General features: G+C 44.2%; 1 protein-coding gene across 1 annotated transcript in view; it reads right to left on the bottom strand.

Annotated features, from left to right (window-relative positions):
* Positions 1 to 19,852, bottom strand: part of LOC117369377 (orexin receptor type 2-like) — a 68,273-nt gene extending 48,421 nt beyond the window's left edge. Inside the window, exons 1-2 of the mRNA XM_033963860.1 lie at positions 18,674 to 19,852; positions 10,577 to 11,057 (exon numbers count right to left, since the gene is read on the bottom strand). Coding sequence (XP_033819751.1) covers positions 10,577 to 11,057; positions 18,674 to 19,852 — 1,660 coding nt within the window. The remainder of the gene's footprint in view (positions 1 to 10,576; positions 11,058 to 18,673) is intronic.
* Between the last annotated feature and the right edge of the window lie 421 nt (positions 19,853 to 20,273).

Genomic DNA, 20,273 nt, shown 5'->3' with positions numbered 1-20,273 from the left:
TCTAATCTAATCCTTAGGTTTGTATACCGCATCATCTCCACGTTCGTAGAGCTCGACGCAGTTTACAGTAGGAGAAATAGGAAGGAACTACAACAGAGGGTTAGAGGTAGAAGTGTGAAGAAAATTTAGAGGACTTGGGATGCCAAGATATAAGAGTTTCCTTGATTCCTAAGTTGGAGGGAGACTTACATTTTTTGAGAAAAGCCAGGTTTTCTTTACCACATATCTTAAAGGAAGGCATTGACAAAAAACATTTTCTTAAAATTGATCTTCCATGCACAAAATCGCAGAATGCCAGGCAGGGCATTCCAGAGGGCCTGTTTTACGAAGCCACGCTAGCGGCTGCGCTGCGGTAACGGCCCCGAAGCCCATAGAGATTTAAAGGGCTTCGTAAATCAGGCCCAAAGTTTCACACCGGCCACAGACATCATTGATGCTCCAAGCCTTAAAAATCCTATAATTACTCATTAACATTATATGGTCAGGTAAATTTTTCCAAAGTTTGGCGGCTTGGTAAGCAAAAGTGGAAGCAAATACAGTGGTACCTCGGTTTACGAGGTTTACGAGGTTTGCAAGACGAGCAAAACATTCGCAAAATCGGCGCCTCGGAAACCGAGTGCGCTTCGATTTGCGAGCACCCCCCCTGCGAACCGACACCCTCCCCCCCGCGATCCGGCACCCCCCCATTGGGCAACCCCCCCCCGCCGCGACCTGAGGTCCCCCCAACCCACCCGAACCCTCTTCTTACTTTTCTGTAGCCTCCGCAGCGACACCGGCACCAGCATGTCCTGTGCGTGGTGCCGGTGCCTGAAGATCTGCTTCCTGTGCAAGGCCTGAGAGTTCACGTCAAACGTGAACTCTCACGTCGAACGTGAACTCTCAAGGCCCAGCACAGGAAGCAGATCTTCAGGCACCGGCACCACGCACAGGACATGCTGGTGCTGGTGCCGCTGCGGAGTCTACAGAAAAGTAAGAAGAGGGTTCGGGTGGGTTGGGGGGACCTCAGGTCTCGGCGGGGGGTGCCGGATCGTGGGGGGGTGGGGCCTTCGGGGGGAGCAATGCCGGTTCTCGGGGGGGGGGGGGAAGGTGGGGGGTGGAAACATATCAAAGCAAGTTTCCCTTACTTCCTATGGGGAAACTTGCTTTGATATACGAGCATTTTGGATTACGAGCATGCTCCTGGAACGGATTATGCTCGTAATCCAAGGTACCACTGTATTCTCGTATGCTGTGTTCCTCTCACCTCTGGGAATTGAAAAGGAGAATTCTGTCTTAAGCCAAGTAATCTTGCTTCTGAGTAATATTGCAAAGGAGACATTCAAGAAGGTGCTTTTCCTTGATACATTTTGAACAGCACACAGAAGAATTTAAACCAAATTCTGGCTTCGCTTCACCAGATATGGTGTGATTATATCTCCTTTTTTAAATTCGTAAATCAATCGAATTGCAGTATTTTGTAAAGTTTGCAATTTCCGTAATATGGATTTAGGACAATCTAAATAAATAACATTACAATAATCAATCAGTGACAGAAACAGAGATTGAACTGGTAAGAGAAAATCATGTTGATCAGAATACTTTCTAATTCTCCTCAATTTCCTGAGCGGAGTGGAGTAGAACGGGTACAAGTGGATCGATTTTTCACTCCGTCAAAAATTACAGAGACTAAGGGACACTCAATAAAGTTACAGGGAGATACTTTTAAAACCAATAGGAGGAAATATTTTTCACATTGCCAGAGGTTGTGGTAAGAGCGGATAGCGTAGCTGGTTTTAAGAAAGGTTTGGACAAGTTCCTGGAGGAAAAGTCCATCAGTAGCATGGAATGTTGCTACTCCTTGGGTTTTGGCCAGGTTCTGGGGACCTGGACTGGCCACCATGTGAATGGGCTACTGGGCTTGATGGACCATTGATCTGACCAAGTATGGCTATTCTTTTGTTCATACGTGAGCCAAATATAGGGCAATTAAGCTTGTAACATCACTGATGAGGTTGGCTCTGAGGCACTGTGGAATGATGCATTATGATGTCACAATCTCAGCTCTGGAATGTTGCTCTCGATGGGGTTCCGGAATCTTGCTATTCTTTGAGATGCAGGAATATTGCTGCTCCTTGGGTTTTGGCCACGTACTAGTGACCTGGATTGGCCACCGTGTGAACGGGCTACTGAGCTTGATGGACCAATGGTCTGACACAGTAAGGCTATTCTTATGTTCTTATGATTGAATGTACTGCCTTTCTTTAGATAATAACAAGGGGGGTGGGGTACATTCAACTACTGGTAGACAATGTGTGTTTTGGCTATCAGCGACATTATGCCTGAATATTCAATATCGGGCCATGTTCAAGGAACAGCATTGAATATCCAGGTTGGTGCAGCTGGCTATCTCTTATCCAGTTAAGTGCGATATCCAGCACTTGACTGCCTATGTGAAATGGACACCACCTACAAAATGGCCAGCTTTCAGTTTAGTCAGTGGCATAGTAAAGTTGGGGCGGGGGGGGGGGGGGCGGATCGTCCCATGTGCTGACTTGGCGGGGGCCCCAGTGCCTCTCCTCTTCTCCCTCCCCCTCCCCGGCGATGGGATGGGTCAGGTCTCCTATAGACACTCCCCCCACTCACTGCTGCCTCTTCAAATTTTGCCGGCAGCGAGCGGGCTGTCCTAGGCACCGCTCGTGCTGGCCTCGTCCCTTGTTCTGACATCACTTCCTGTTCATAGGGCCAAGAAGTGATGGCAGAAGGAAGGCTCAGCTGGCGCGAGCAGCAGGTATTCCAGCTTGCTTGCTGCTGCCAAAGATGTGAAGAGGTATGGGGGGGAGGGGCAGTGGATAAGAGCGGGTGTGTGTGTGTGGCAATGTCAGGACGGCAGGGAAGAGCACATGGGGGGGGCACATGGGGCAACTTTCTGTGCTGCGCCACTGACCCCCTCTTCTGCAAAGCCATGCTAGCGGCTGCCGCGTGGCAACAGCCCCGAAGCCCTTTAAATCTCTATGGGCTTCAGGGCTGTTACCGTGCGGCAGCCATTAGCGCGGCTTTGTAGAAGAGGGGATGAGTTTAATGGCTAGTGCTACCATTCAATGGTTAAGTTTCTCTTCCCTGGTTAAATCACTTTAAATATTGACCCCCTAAGTTTGTAAAAGTGAGGAGCATCGGCAGGGATTTGAACCTGGCTTTCCTGGTTGTCCGTCTTGTGCTATAATTATTAGACTCTTCCTCCGCTTATTTAAGGCTTCATTACAATTTATGAGCTATCATGCAACACAGGGGAATATTAGCAACAAATCATACAAACGGTAGTAATCCTCAACCGATATTAAGTATTCTGAAAGGTTAAACCCTCAGGATAATGTGTAAGGCCAGTACGCAGTCATTAATTATATTCAGGCCTCCCTAGACACAGACAAAATGCAAATGTTTGCTCGTCAATGTCACTGCAATTTGAGTCCAGTCAGACCTAGTTCTGTGTAAATTCAGACTGGCGATGCTGAATAATTTCTGATTTAAGAAATATTAATAAATTAGGTACTCTGATTATAAATTGGATTTATGCAGCAATGAGGCAACTTTGTCACTTGACTGTCCCAACGACTCATTCGCTTTGGAAACCGAGTCGATGGGAGAAGAATGAGACATGAAAGGTCAACTTCCCAACACCCTGACCTGCAGTTTCCACCTATGGCCCCGTGAGTCAAGGACTAGCCTTGTATTACTTCACTTGACATGTAAGTAACCTTACTCAAAGGGAGTTGCTGAAAACTCATGGAATCATTGTCGTTATTACATGGGGTTCTGCAGTTTAGCGTAAAGCAGTTAAAATTCATAGACCGAGTTGACACTCGATGAAGTTACAGGGAAATGCTTTTAAAACCAATAGGAGGAAATATTTTTTTACTCAGAGAATAGTTAAGCTCTGGAACACGTTGCCAGACGTTGTGGTAAAAGCGGATAGCGTAGCTGGTTTTAAGAAAGGTTTGGACAAATTCCTGGAGGAAAAGTCCATAGTCTGTTAGTAAAACATGGGGGAAGCCTCTGCTTGCCCTGGATCGGTAGCATGGAATGTTGCTACTGCTTGGGATTCTAGAATCTTGTTACTCTCTGGGATTCCGGAATCTTGCAATTCTTTAGGATTCTGAATGGAATATTGCTACTCCTCGGGTTTTGGTCAGGTACTAGTGATCTGGATTGGCCACCGTGAGAACGGGCTACTGGTCTTGATGGACCATTGGTCTGACCCAGTAAGGCTATTCTTATGTTCTTATGACCAGGTAGATTTCAGGTGTCATCACTTACTGCATTTCGTTCATCCACAGAACATGGTGCGGGGAAGGGGAGTGGTCCACCCTGGACATGGCCTTCCTTAGGGCGCTTGTACCCCTCCTGCTCTCCGCCACCCTACCCTGCGCGCATGACCCTTCCCTCCCTGCCCCTCATATCTTTTTATTTTTGGCGCTCTGTGACGTCATTTCCAGGACCCATGCCTATGAAGTGACGTCAGAGAGCGCCAAAGGTGACGTGAGCAGCTACTTTGTGGCTGCTTGCACTGAAGATAAAAAGATATGGGGGGAGGGGGGAAGGGAAGGGGTGCGCGTGCATGGCAGGGGGGTGGGGGAGAGGGGCGCCACTCACCCCATTACGCCACTGTAACATAAGAAATGCTCTACTGGGTCAGACCAAAGGTCCATCAAGCTTAGCATCCTAGTTCCAAAAAAATGGCAAACTCATTCCTTGTTACTTACATCCAGGGTCAATATTCAACTGCGACAGTCAAAACACCATGGCCTGAATTAGACCTAAATATTTCATGCCGACTCATATCTGGGTACTGACACTGAGAATTTCTGGATCTTTGCTAGCTCCCAGACGTTATTTGGATACCACCAAAATCTGGTGCTGGGACCCGGCTAGCTATCTGGTCAAATTAGGACTATTATTTATGTGGCCCTACTTGCCCTGATGGTTATCTGGGCCCCGGCACTGAATATTAATAGGGCTCTTTTTACGAAGCCGCGTTAGCGGCTTTATCGTGCGCGACTTTTAATCACGCGCTAACCCCTGCGCTAGCCGGAAAACTACCGCCTGCTCAAGAGGAGGCGGTAGCGGCTAGCGCGGCCGGCAGTTTAGCGCGCGCTATTACACACATTAAACCGCTAATGCGCCTTTGTAAAAGGAACCTCAAATTATGTTTAAACTTTATATTTGTTTTCTTCTTTGATTGCACTTTTTCGGGTGACGAGATAATTGTGCGCCAGACACCAACGCGCTGACAATTCGGCGTAAGAAATAAGCGTGCCGCTGGAAAACTTTGTTTTAAAGAGCTGCGATGGGGGGTGTGGTGGGAACCCCCCCACTTTACTGCATCGTGTTCATAGAAACATAGAAACATGGAAACAGACGGCAGATAAGGGCCATGGCCCATCAAGTCTGCCCACCGCAATAACCCTCCCCTACCTTTCCCTGTGAAGAGATCCCACGTGACGATCCCATTTTGGAGAAAACATGGGAGGGAAAAGGGTTCATAGTCTGTCGCGCGCGAGACACCAGCGTGCCGACAATCCAGCGCTGACAATTCAGCGCAAGAAAGAAGCGCGCCGCGGAAAAACTTAATTTTAAAGAGCTCCGAAGCGGGGTGTGAGTGGGGAACCCCCCCACTTTACTGCATAGTGTTCGCGCTGCCGTTGGGGGGTTGTGGGGGATGCAACCCCCCATTTTAGAGAAAATGGAACTTCCCCTCAAAAATCGGAAAAAGTTCCGTTTTCTCTATACTGCGGGGATCCAACCCCCCAAACCCCCCCAACAGCAGCGCGAACACTATGCAGTAAAGTGTGTGTGGGGGGGGGGGTTTTCCTCACTCACACCCCGCTTCGGAGCTCTTTAAAATTATGTTTTTCCGCGGCACGCTTCTTTCTTGCGCTGAATTGTCAGCGCTGGATTGTCGGCGCGCTGGTGTCTCACGCGCGACAGACTATGAACCCTTTTCCCTCCCGTGGTTCTCCTCTGTACTTTAAAACACTGAATTGTAGTTCTGTTTTCTCTTACCTTGTGTATTAGTCGGTCTGTAAGTTTATTTGTCTAACCCATTATTCTAAATTTTCAATTGTACGTCTAAATATATGTTTATATTTTTATCAATTTTGTACCACACTTAGTAAAACTAAATATGCAATTCATCAAACTAAAATAAAACTTGAAACTTGAAACTCAGATAACGTCCAGCTCCTCCTCCGTTCTGCCACAAACTTCCCTGGCATTAATCAGATAGTGCCATGACAGTCGTGCATGATATCCAGCAGGTTTAAATACATGTCAGGTTTTGAAAAACCTCCTCAAATCATGGACTTCCTCCCTGCCCGACAAGACCAAGCAGCAGGGGGTGGGGCTAGGTCAGACTTGGGGGAGGGATTAGGGCATTACAGGGCAGGGATGGGCCGCCCTGTTTCAAACACTACATGCCATAGAGTTGTTTTTCCAGGGGAGGTAAAGGTCTGCCAGGAAGGGTCAGGCTGGTCTTCGCTCTGTCGCCTTCTCTTCTTCCTGCGGGTCTGGAAGTGCAGATTTTCAGCAAATCCTGAAAGACAAACCAGTCACAAGCACGGTGCAGAGGTGGGCATTAGTAGTGAAAAACTAACGATTTCACCAGGGATCTAGCAAAAAGCGGCTCACCAAAAACGAAGAAATAGAAACATCCCCACAAATAATTATTGCTTAGAAAGGGGCAGAGAATCCCAGCAAAACTCACCACCACGTTCAGTCCTTCTGTCGTGAAAATCACCATTTCTCCAGAGTGAACATGTTTATTGGGAAAGGGAATTGGAACATATGCCACCTTTGTGTTGCTTTGGCATTTCAATGCTTACATTCAAAGTAGAGAATGACACGGAGACAAAATTCATCACTGTTCCCGTCCCTGCGGATAACCGCAGGAAATAATCCCATGTCATTTTCTAGTGTCTATTTCAACCTCGGTCCTTCTACACCAGCATTCTTCAAAGCAAAGCTGGGCCCATTCATACTCTGATTCTTATGTGAGCCAAGGATAATGAAGCCATTGTGACATCACTGATGTGATTGGCTCTTAGGCACTGGTGGAATGAGGCATTATGACATCACAATATCTGCTCTGGATACCAGAGACTGTCATTCTGTAGTGTCTGTTTCAACCTCAGTCCTTCTACACCAGCATTCTTCAAAGCAAAGCTTGTGGGTCAGTGGTTGTGGCCATTCATACTCTGATTCTTCCCTCTCTCCTTAAAGAATGACATGAAAATGGTTTCCCGCGGGGACGGGAACGGTGATGAATTTTGTCACCGTGTCATTCTCTAATTCGACTTGCTCAGGGTCACAAGGATTTGACCAGACATATATATATATTTTTTTTTTTTTTCTGTTCATCAGTGATTTTCAAAGAACAAGAAAAGATTTTTTTAAAAACAAACAGGGGAAGAAAATGGGGAGAATACCCTTAAAGAGCACTGAACATTTCTCAGACTTTCACTTATTCGAGTTTCCTAAAAGCTTGTGTCTATTTCCTTCACTGGATTCATCAGTTTCGCATGACATACTAGCTCTTTTCAAAGAACCCTACAAGTATATAGACATGCAAAGAAGTTTGCTTAGAAAAGTTGACCACATTCCTTTAGGACTTCTTACGACATCATGGTCAAATGACCAGCAGTGACACTTCTGGCATGTTATTCCTCTCCCAAGAAGCAATAATGCCTAAAACCTGTCCCACCTGCCCTCTGACTCACAAAATCCAGTTATCTGGAGGTCTGGAATTCCTAAACTGTGTGAAAGTGTGGTGATGTGGCCTGGAGCAATGTCGAAGTTCTTGTCATTTGTTGTCATTGAGGAAATCAATATCTAATTACCTTGTTTTTGTTTACTGAAACTGTTTATTGTGCCAGTAGGTTTATAATAATAATGCATTAATTTACATTAGTATTTATGGATCGCTAACATGCCCCTGAAGGAGTTCAATGCGATTTACTGTTTAGAAGAGTCTGACCATATCCAGGGATTACATTACTTCATTAGGGTTCATGACACAGATAACTTGGTTTGTGTTTGTGTAGGTATATGATTATGGTATTTGGTTTGGAGAGAAGGCTGGCCACGGTGGACATTTCAGCTAAGATCACTGATTGCATGAATAGAATTGGAGATTGGGCTTCTACTAATAAGTCAAAATTGAATGCAAGATGAAGGTTCTTTGGTTTCATAATACACTATCTTCTGTTCCTTCGTTTCTTAGTGTACAATCAGGTACTACCCTGGAAGTCCGACTCATTTATGACCTTAAGAAATCGGATCATGTAAGCTCGTATTACATCTACTGTATCTGTCTCACCATTTCGAATTTCCAGGCACAACCTCTACACATAGTACTTACTTGTTCGTCTTTCCATCCTTGAAGGGCTGCACCTACAAGAGATTCCTTGTTCGAACACTATCATTCCAAGCAGGCAAATAGAACAAACGTTTAACCAACTTTATTTCAAATGCACTTTCTTATCAAACTTTCAGGACGTCAATCAAAACTTATCTCTTTAGCAAATTTCTTTGACTCCACTTCTGCCTTGATGCATTCCTAAAACACTCCCAGATAAACTCGATTAATCTTAACATGCTAATGTAATTTTGTAAGACTCTAAGCGAAGACTTAGAGGAGACATGATAGAGACTTACAAGATCATGAAGGGCATAGAGAAGGTAGAAAGGGACAGATTCTTCAGCCTATTGGGAACGACAAGAACAAGGGGGCACTCGGAGAAATTGAAAGGGGACAGGTTTAGAACCAATGCTAGGAAATTTTTCTTCACTCAGAGGGTGGTGGACACCTGGAATGCGCTTCCGGAGGATGTGATAGGACAGAGTACATTAAGGGGATTCAAAGAGGGATTGGACAAGTTCCTGAAGGATACAGGGATTGAGGGATATAGATAAGAGGTAGAGATAGGATCATGATAGAGGTAGAGATAGGATCATGAAAGGGTATAGATAGAAGAAAAATGGGGATTAAAGGGTTTTAGACATAGGATCACTTACAGGTCACGGACCTGATGGGCCGCCGCTGGAGCGGACTGCTGGGCGCGATGGACCCCTGGTCTGACCCGGCAGAGGCAACTTCTTATGTTCTTATGTATTATCGCTGTCTGTATACAACCTCTTCCTCTGTAAACCGCTCTGAACTATTTGTGGTATTGTGGTATACAAAAATAAAGTTATTGTTATTATTAAATTTCTAATTTATGGAGGAAGATTTTATATATTATGAGGAAACTTAGGTGAGTGAAATAGTGCTTTTTTGAACATCATTTTGCACTGTTGGTTCATAGTAACATAGTAACATAGTAGATGACGGCAGATAAAGACCCGAATGATCCATCCAGTCTGCCCAACCTGATTCAATTTAAATTTTTTTTTTTTTTTCTTCTTAGCTATTTCTGGGCGAGAATCCAAAGCTTTACACGGTACTGTGCTTGGGATATTAGTGTTACCTCAGCTTGATTACACTAATTCTTTAGATTTGAACTTAACATCAAAACTGATCAAAAAATCGCAGTTGCTCCAGAATACTGCAGTTAGATTCATTTAGGGTCTAAATAGATATGAAAGTGTTGCATAAGCTTCTAAGAATCTTCATTGGTTATCGGTTGAGAGGTGAATTAAGTTTAAATCAGCCTGCAAAGCTCATCGTATATTACAGACGACTCTTCAGATAATCTGATTTTGCTTTTTTCTCATTTGTATTATTCTTTCACTATATTATGTACTTTATTACTACATTTCCCACAGAATAGAGGAGTGCGGTATAAACGACAGCTCGAATCCTCTCTTGCTTAAGCTGCCACTACAATTTGGAATAATCTTCCTGTTTACATTAGGACGGATATCAATTACTTAAGGTTTTGTAAAAATTTGAAAACATTTTTATATGACTTGTTATAATATTTGTGGTAAGACGATATTTTAATTATTGATTGCTTTCGGATTCTCCCATAAATTTTATAGCTTCTTTGGATGTAAATCACCTTGAACCTTTTTTGAACAGTGCAATTAGCAAGTTGTGTATTAGATTAGATATCTGATGTTGTAGTCTTGATATTACTAAACTAAACTAAACCTTAAGTTTATATACCGCATCCTCTCCACGGAAGTGGAGCTCGGCACGGTTTACAAGAACTTAAAATATAAGAAGAGAAAGGAAAAGGTTTACATGAGCTTATATATAGAATGGAAGAGTAAGGGGGAAAATAGAATTACATGTTAGAGAAGAGCCAAGTTTTCAGTTGCTTGCGGAATAGTTGGAGAGCGCCCAGGTTCCGCAACGGGATAGTAAGGTTCCGCAGCGGGATAGTAAATTTCCGCAACGGGATAGTAAGGTTCCGCAGCGGGATAGTAAGGTTACGCAACCGGATAGTAAGGTTCTGCAGCGGGATACTAAGGTTCCGCAGCGGGATAGTAAGGTTACGCAACCGGATAGTAAGGTTCCGCAGCGGGATAGTAAGGTTCCGCAATGGGATAGTAAGGTTCCGCAGAGGGATAGTAAGGTTCCGCAATGGGATAGTAAGGTTACGCAACCGGATAGTAAGGTTCTGCAGCGGGATAGTAAGGTTACGCAACCGGATAGTAAGGTTCTGCAGCGGGATACTAAGGTTCCGCAGCGGGATAGTAAGGTTACGCAACCGGATAGTAAGGTTCTGCAGCGGGATAGTAAGGTTATGCAACCGGATAGTAAGGTTCTGCAGCGGGATACTAAGGTTCCGCAGTGGGATAGTAAGGTTACGCAACCGGATAGTAAGGTTCTGCAGCGGGATAGTAAGGTTACGCAACCGGATAGTAAGGTTCTGCAGCGGGATAGTAAGGTTATGCAACCGGATAGTAAGGTTCTGCAGCGGGATACTAATGTTCCGCAGCGGGATAGTAAGGTTACGCAACCGGATAGTAAGGTTCTGCAGCGGGATAGTAAGGTTATGCAACCGGATAGTAAGGTTCTGCAGCGGGATACTAAGGTTCCGCAGCGGGATAGTAAGGTTACGCAACCGGATAGTAAGGTTCTGCAGCGGGATAGTAAGGTTACGCAACCGGATAGTAAGGTTCCGCAGCGGGATAGTAAGGTTCCGCAGCGGGATAGTAAGGTTCCGCAATGGGATAGTAAGGTTCCGCAGCGGGATAGTAAGGTTCCGCAATGGGATAGTAAGGTTCCGCAATGGGATAGTAAGGTTCCGCAGCGGGATAGTAAGGTCATTCCAGAGACCTATGGTTTTGAAGAGGAGAGATTTTCCCAGTTCACCTGCATAGAGAATACCGCGTAGAGAGGGGAAGGATAGTTTATATCTTTGGGCGTATCTGGTGGAGTCAGGACTCGAGGAGTTAAAGGATAGCGGGATTAGGGGAGGAAGGATGCCGTGAATGATCTTAAGAGCCAGTCCTGGTATGGGTGCCTCTTTCCCGGTTTCTAGGGAGCTTGGTCGTCTATCGAGACAGGAGGGGTCGTTCGTGCCCTGTTCAGTTTCTCATGGTCGTAGCCTGTTGTTTGTGACATCAGAGAGCGCCAAAGCTGATGCAAGCAGCTACTTCATGGCGGCTTGTGCCAAAGATAAAAATATCAGTATGGGGGAAAGGGGTGCCCACATGGCAGGGGGGGCAGGGAATAGGGCAGGAGAGGGGTGCTACTGCCCCGAGCGCCACTCACCCCCGCTATACCACTGGTCTCACATGAGAGCGTACACAGCACTAAGGAGACCAGTGAGACGAGATGAATTATGTTCTATTTGAGCCTGAAATGTTTTAACCCATGGCGTATCTTGACAATCCATCAAATGTTCTGTCTGCAAGAAGGCATCACTTCTATGCAGAATATTGGTTTATTCACATGAGTTTGGCTCTTAGGCATTGGTGGAATGAGACATTCATTTATTTATTTAAAATATTTATAGCCTGCTTATCCGACAGTGCCAAGCGGGTGACAACGTAACATACATAATAATAATAATATGCAAAATACAGACATTATGACATCACAATATGAGCTCTGGAATGTTGCTACTCTTTGGGTTTCTGCCAGGCGTTATATCAGGGAAAGGGACTGTGACTTCTAGACCGCCTTTTTGTAGTTTCACAACCACACTCAAAGTAGTTTACATACAGGTACTCAAGCATTTTCCCCATCTGTCCCGCTGAGCTCACAATCTAATGTACCTGGGGCAATAGGGGATTAAGTGACTTGCCCAGGGTCACAAGGAGCAGCACGGGATGTGATCCCACAACCTCAGAATGCTGAGGCTGCAGCTCTAACCACTGCATCACATTCTTCTCCAATAATATCAGAAGTGAGCCAAGTATAGAACAGTGAAGCCATTATGACATCACTGATGAGGTGGAATGAGGCATTATGACATCACAATATGAACTCTGGAATGTTCCTACTCTTTGGGTTTCTGCCAGGCGTTATGACATCAGGGAAAGGGACTGTGACTTCTAGACTGCCTTTTTGTAGCTTTACAACCACACTCAAAGCATTTTTCCTATCTGTCCCGATGGGCTCACAATCTATCTAATGCACCTAAATAAATAAAGAGATCCAAGGGAGGGAAGCCTGGCCACAGACCTTTAAGGGGTCATGATTATGGATTATGGATTTGATATACTGCCTTTCTGTGGTACAACCAAAGTCGTTTACATTTCTTACGAACGGGTATCTTCTCTGGCCCTAGTGGGCTCACAAGCTAAGGGATTATTTTATTAAGTGCAGAAAGAACTAATGCGTGTTACCCCAGGTTAAAAAGCACTACTGCAGTGCACGCTCAGGTGTTCCGAGGTAGTTTTGGGATCAGCGCTCATTTCCCATGCACTAAAAAATAAAATTAATTTTTTTTTAGCACTGGGTGTATATCTGGGGGCAGAGAGTAGGTTACATGACCGTGCAGTAATCAGTTAGTCTTCGTTAGCAGGTGAGCTTTTGCTGCCTAGAAAACAGGTCCTACATCCTTGAGTGATTCAGGCGTTAGGTATATCACGTCAATAACATTACATAAAAATACACTTATATACCGCTGTACCTTTCAATTCAAAGCGGTTTACAATATAAGAAAGTTATACAAGCATAACAGGTTATAAACCCATTTGTAAAATTTATCAAACAAACAAGTCTTCAATGCCTTTCTAAAAACCTGATAAGAAATAGCATCCTGTATTAATTTACCCAAATTATTTTCCCATAACGCAACCTTGTAGGCTAAAATTCTTTGGGAGGGAAAAAGAGCTTATAGATGCAACCTCTAACTGAAGGAAACGCAAATGTTGTACGTTTGCTCAGGGGTTCATTTTCTATCGATGAAAAGGACGTGATCAATGATATCATTTGGCACAAGGCCCGCCAACATTTTAAAGCAGAAGCATCCCGATTCAAAGAGTATCTGTGCCTCAACCAGAAGCCAGTGCAACATCCGATAGCACTCTGTCACATGCTCTGACTTTTTCAACTTAAAAAAATCAGCCGAACAGCCATGTTCTGGATAAGCTATAGTCTTTTGATATTTCCTTTATGAGAGGCGAAATAAATAATATTACAGTAGTCCAATAAACTCAAAATCAAGGACCGAACAAGGTCTAAATGCAGGAAAATCAAAATATGCTCTGATTGCCCTAAGCTTCCAAAGCATGAAGTAGCCTTTCTTAACCACAGCATTCGTTTGAGTATCTAGAAGAACGCCCAGAATTTTAATTTCAGGGATAATAATCAAAGGTGCTGCTAAGTGCTTAAATGCTAATGGCCACGCACTAATGGGGGGAATTAGCATGTGGCCATTAATAGGAATAATGGCAAATGGGGCCATTTTACTGCCACTCCGAAAGTGGTCTCAGCGCATGGGAAAGACTCACGCTGGGGACAGCGCGGGATACTTTAGAGCAGTGTTTTTCAACCTTTTTACACCTATGGACCGGCAGAAATAAAATAATTATTTTGTGGACCGGCGGTTGAAGAACACTGGGCTAAGTCGTGGGCCAGACCCCGCCCATCTCTACCCAATCTCCACCCCTGACCCCGCCCATCTCTACCCAATCTCCACCCCTGACCCCGCCCATCTCTACCCAATCTCCACCCCTGACCCCACCCATCTCTACCCAATCTCCACCCCTGACCCCGCCCATCTCTACCCAATCTCCACCCCTGACCCCGCCCATCTCTACCCAAGCTCCACCCCAGACCCCGCCCCCAAAATAGTACTAATTGAAACACTATTTTTTTCATTCATTTTTCACAGATAGTAACATAGTAACATAGTAGATGACGGCAGATAAAGACCCGAATGGTCCATCCAGTCTGCCCAACCTGATACAAAATATAATCTTATTAACAACACATAATGGTTAACTACAAAATTAAAGTACACAAAGCACACTGACAGCAGATGTAAATTCTCAAAATTGACATAATTCAATCACTAAATTCAAAAATAAAATCATTCCCCCCTACCTTTGCTGTCTCCCTCCCTCCATGCTATGCCTTACCTTCTCGCCTGCTCCCGCTTGGCCATTTTATGCCGCCCCCGGTATTATCTTCAGGCCGGCTCTTTGCGTGTCCTGTGCCTCATCTGGAAGCCTTCCCTCTGACGTTGCAACGTCAGAACAAAGGCTTCCGGTTCAGGCGCAGGATGCCCTTAGGAGCCACTGCTCGTGTTTTTGTGCACTGAATCAGTTAGGAAGAAGGAGCTGGCTCGAAGATAACGCCGCATCGATCGCACCGTGGACCGGCGGTTGAAGAACACTGTTTTTGGGCCTGTTTTGGCCCTGTGGACCGGCAGGAAATTTCTGTGGACCGGTGGTTGAAGAACACTGCTTTATAGCATTGCTTAGTAAAAGGAGCCCTAAGTTTGTACCTGGGGCAATGAAGAGTTAATTGATTGCCCAGGGCATAGGAGCCAACTTTTCAAAATGATTAGGGGTGCTTAACCCAATGGAAATTACCCCTTCCTTGACCTAAGAGTTTGCTCAACCTTGGGCGATGCTCAAGCACCGACAGCACCCATAGAGCTGGTTCCTATGGCCCAGAATCGCAGGGAGCCACATTGGGACTCAGCCCCTGTTTCCCAGGTTCACGGCCCACTGCACTATTAGGCAACTTGTCCATTCCTAGCCTTTGAACCTGACACCCAGTTACCCAAAAATAATGACAACAACTCTATTTAAGAGTCACCTAAACAGAAATTGTGCTGGTGGCTTAAAGGCAAAATCATTTATTTGCAAATATCGGATTTCAAACATGCAAGAGCTTGATGAATGTTTTGCTAGTATAATTAATTTACATTTTAACGTGAAAATACTCCAGGGTGGGTGAATTAATTATGAAAAGACCAAAGAATGAAAGTGCTTTGCAGTTATATCAATAATTTTACAAAGCATAGGAAAACGGATTCTGATGTTCTTTTAGTACTAGTCTGTAGATGGTCAGTGTTGTGTATTAGCTGTTAGATCCTGTAAGAAATCTAAGACCCTGCTCTAGAGTTTGGGTGACAGGATGGCAAAGCCTAGATGAAGATAGACGACAAGAAGGTTTGAGCTTTGGGATGATGCATTCTAAGCATGAGCTCATAAGAACAAGAATAGTCTTACCGAGTTAGGCCAATGGTCTATCTAGCGCCCTGTAGCCCATCTTCACGGTGGCCAATCCAGGTCACTAGTACCTGGCAAAACCCACCAAATAGTAGCAACATTCCATGCTACCGATCCAGGGTAAGCAGTTGTTCCCCACATGCCTATGGATTTTTCCTCCAGGAAATTGTCCAAACCCTTCTTAAAACCAGCTGTGCTATCTGCTCTTACCACAACCTCTGTTAAGGCGTTCCAAAGCTTAACTATTCTCTGAGTGAAACAAAATTCTTCCTATTGGTTTTATAAGTATTTCCCTGTAACTTCATCGTGTCCCCTGGTCTTTGTAATTTTTTAACAGAGTAAAAAATTGATCCACTCGTACCCCTTCTACACCACTGAGGATGTTGTAGACTTCAATCCTATCGGTCCTCAGCCATCTCTTTTCCAAGATGAAGAGCCCTAACCTTTTTAGTCTTTCCTCATACGAGAGGAGTTCCATCCCCTTTTATCATCTTGGTCGCTCTTCTTTGAACCTTTTCTAGTTCCGTTATATCTTTCTTGAGATAAGAAGACCAGAATTGAACGCAATATTCTAGATGAAGTCACACCATGGAACGATACAGGGGCATTATAACATTCTTAGTCTTCTTAACCATCCCTCAACTATGGCTACCTATGCTAGCTCAGTGGTTGGTGCAAATGGTCATGCTTAAGTCACGTCTAAGTCCTTTATGGGCATAAGGCGCTAGTCACCCAAAGTCAGCAGTGTCTAAAGTCCATTCTCAAAAAATATGTCCAAAATATTTAATTTTTTTTTTTTTAAATCGTTTACTTTTACGTCCAGCCGTTTGATTGTTCAGACCACCAAGTCGTCTGTCTTTATACCGCATTCTCATCCAAAAAAGTTGTCCCAGTCTGAAACACCTAGAACCAGACCTTTTGGATGTGGGAGGGGCAAGCAAATTGATGGACTGGCCACCCAGACATGACAACAGAGTAGTGGGGCACCTTACAGGGCACTGCTGTGAGCTTCACAAAAAGAGTGCCACGTAAACATCTCACCACAGCTCCCTTGCAGGTCATGGTGAGCCCCCCAAAACACTCCCAATACTTACTATACCCACCAGTCTACCACCCCAATAGCCCTTATGGCTGCAGGTGATATCTATATGGCAGTACAGTAGGGTTTGGGGGGATTTGGTGGACTTACATTTTTCACTATGAATGCAGTGGTTAGAGTGGCTTAAGGGCCTTAGTCCTCTCCATGGTTCACTAGTCTGTCCCCCCCCCCCCCCCCCCGACTACTCGAGACTGGTATGTACATTTTTATTCTGATTTGTATGTATACCTTCCAAATGTTCCCTCTTTGGTGTGTGTATTTCACGGGGCGCAATTGACGGGGCACAATTGTTGTGTGTGCACTTGTCCGTGCACGCAGTTATCAAGGCGAATTTGTCGGGGCGCATTTGTCGTGTGCGGATTTGTCGGTGTGCCATTCATGTATCCTCAAAACACCTCTAATTAGCTGGGAAAATGACCATTTACGAACAACTGTTAACAGAAGTCCAAGGTATAGGGCAATGGTCTTTCATGGCTCACCATAAGTAAATAATAATTACCCATACATGGAGTGTTGGAACATAGTTAAACCACATTAAAACAATGTCCTGCCCTATGCAAATAACTCTAACCTACACACGGATCAATGACCACCACCGTTTCTTCAGAAAACCTCTTATAGGTGTCTTTTAGGGCTTCGGACATGCCATTCGGTCACCACATGGTTCGCGGTTACCCACTTTTTGGCTATGGCTTCTTCACCAGCCCTCTTAATAGTTTTCTAGTTTTAGTTTTTAACTATTTTTTGATTTTTGATTTTCATTTATTTTAAAGTGCTTAATCTTAAAAGTGTCGATGTGACAGGTCCCCTTCCCGATGTGATAAGAACAAAAAAAGAAAAAAGCAAATATTTAAGCACTTTTAAGATTAAGCACTTTAAAATAAATGAAAATCAAAAATCAAAAAATAGTTAAAAACTAAAACTAGAAAACTATTAAGAGGGCTGGTGAAGAAGCCATAGCCAAAAAGTGGGTAACCGCGAACCATGTGGTGACCGAATGGCATGTCCGAAGCCCTAAAAGACACCTATAAGAGGTTTTCTGAAGAAACGGTGGTGGTCATTGATCCGTGTGTGGTTGATGTAACAGCTATCAAGGCCATATATATGACTGAGTTATTCACAAATAACTCTAACCTATGCGCAGATTGTGTCTCAGGCCATTAGACACCCACTACAGAATATGCATACTTTCTGTAAATTATGTGGAAAACACTAAATATTAAGAAATGTAAAATGTAACTCAGATCTTCAAACCCCCCTTTCTTTAATAGATATACAATGCAAACTTTGAGCTGTTTAGACTGCTGAGATAACTTCAATTTATATTTAAAATGACATTCCTACAAAGAATGGGAGCTATTAGCATATTCATTTGAATCTGGTAGATTGTTGGAGCAATGGGATTTATGGTACATTAAAACATTTCATTACTATTTTTTTTAAATGTATTCTCACAGGCAAACTATCTAAAGGTAATTTAATTTTTCAGAGTAGCAGGATCCTAATAGGGAGATGCGTAATTTTATAAATGGCCAAAATAAATGTTAACGATTTTTTTGTTTTTCCAGTAAGAAACACGTGACATGATGCAACTTGGTACTTTGATGATAATCTTAAAATTGTAAACGCTACAGACATGAAAGCATTAGCATACATTAAGCACTATTCTCACCGGTAGTGGTGGTGGTGGTGGTGGTGGTGGGGGGGGGATGGGGAATAGAAGTTTTCCAGTTCCTTTCCTTCTTCACTAAACTGGATAAACACACTTTGGTGCTGAACACTTTACAGGTTTAATCGATGACGGTATCAAAGGGGACTTTTACTCACTGGCAGTGAACCTCAAAGAAATAGGATGGCTGGGCCTGATGGATGTTTTGCATAAATTTAGAGACAGCTGTCCTCGCATCTGTCAGATTTTTCAAGCGAGCAGCTGCGCTCTTTCCTCGTGCTTGAACTCACTGAAGTCTGACACGAAAGTGTTTCCGGTGCCTGACGTGTTGGCGATCCCTCCGAGAAAGAGAAATGTAACAACGAAACCATCCTCTGGTGGTATTTGCTTTTGATTTCTTTGGCTGATCTGTAAAGGTCCCCCACGAAGCAGTAGCAGATGGGATTGAGACTGGAGTTGGTCAGGCCAAGCCACTGAGCAAAAGGTCTTAGGTGCAGAACCCAAAGGGAGAGATCCACGTGTTGTGAAGACTGCGGGATGTTGAAGTCTATCCAAATGTCCAGTAGGTAGACGGGCAGCCAAGAAGCTGCAAATAGGGAAAGCAAAGCTACAACCATTTTTGCAATCTTCTTTCGGGTTTTCAGCCTGGATGGTGCCACCGATTGACTGCCGGAATCACAGCCTTTAAAATTAGACGTGGTCCACCAGAGTTTGCGCACGGTCAGGAAGCAAATGATGGAATTGAACAGAACTGGCAAGCAATAGAGGGCACAGAAGAGTAGAAAATTGTATGCATGCTTGAGCCTTACTTGAGGCCAAATTTCCCTACAGACTGGGAACACCAAAGGCAGGCCTTCAAATTTTCCTATCTCATCTCTTTTATTCATAAATATAAGAGGCATGCAGATGCTGGAGGACAAAACCCAGACGACTATTATGGTACAGAATATTCTCCTCTGAGTGAAAAATGACCTGGCGTTTAGAGGGTTGTGGACATTGTAGTATCTGTTTACGCTGATAACTGTCAGGCTTAATACACTAGCAGAAACAGAGACAGCCTGAATGAAAGGCACTGCCCTGCAGAGAAAGTCTCCATAGACCCAGACTTTGTAAATCAAGTTTCCCACCGCGATGGGCATGCAGACACAAACAACCAGTAGATCGCAGATGGCCAGATTGATCAACGGAGTCCTGGTGGCACTTAGACTGGACATCTTGCTCTTACGTTTCTTAGTAAGCACTTTGATAGACATTATGTTACCCACAAAGCCCACAACAAAAGAGATGACGTACATCGTAATGAGAATAATTGTGGTGGGCTCTTGAGCAAACAAAAACAGCATTTTTTCTAATTCTTCCACATTTAGTTTTTGGCTTCCATTCCCCATTGCTTGCGTGGATAGGTTCTCCCTTTTCAGTAACGTCAGCAAGGTCCAGTTGTAACTTGGTTGATCGATGAATGGATTCATCGTTTTCCAAAAGCTAGAAGGCACCTGACCAGAACTTGCAGTTTTGTATCAATCCGGGAAGCTCCTTTCTCCTTACAATATTCATCAAATGAAAGGTTCTAGTTGGTTGGAGCATGTTTTATTCTAGCCTCTTTCTGGGGGAAAAAAAATGAGACATAGATTAGAATTTCCCACCTGTTCTTTTTGAAGCGCCAACTAAAAAGGATAATTCAGAATTTCTATCTCAGTGAACTGATTTTGGATCTTTTCCAGATAAGCCCCGCCAAAAAGTTAACCCCGCCACCCAAAAAAAATTATAAAAAAGAGATGCGATCTGTAGAAAGTAAAATGGGGGGGGGGGTTCCCCCCACGCCCCCCCGTCGGAGCCCTTAAAAAAATGGTCGACAGTTTATCCTCTTTTTTATAATCTTTTTTGGGTGCT

Source organism: Geotrypetes seraphini, chromosome 11 (assembly GCF_902459505.1).
Source record: "Geotrypetes seraphini chromosome 11, aGeoSer1.1, whole genome shotgun sequence".
In the NCBI taxonomy this organism is placed as follows: Eukaryota; Metazoa; Chordata; class Amphibia; order Gymnophiona; family Dermophiidae; genus Geotrypetes; species Geotrypetes seraphini.
Note: the sequence above shows the minus strand (reverse complement) of the source record. Positions and strands in the feature narration are given on the sequence as shown.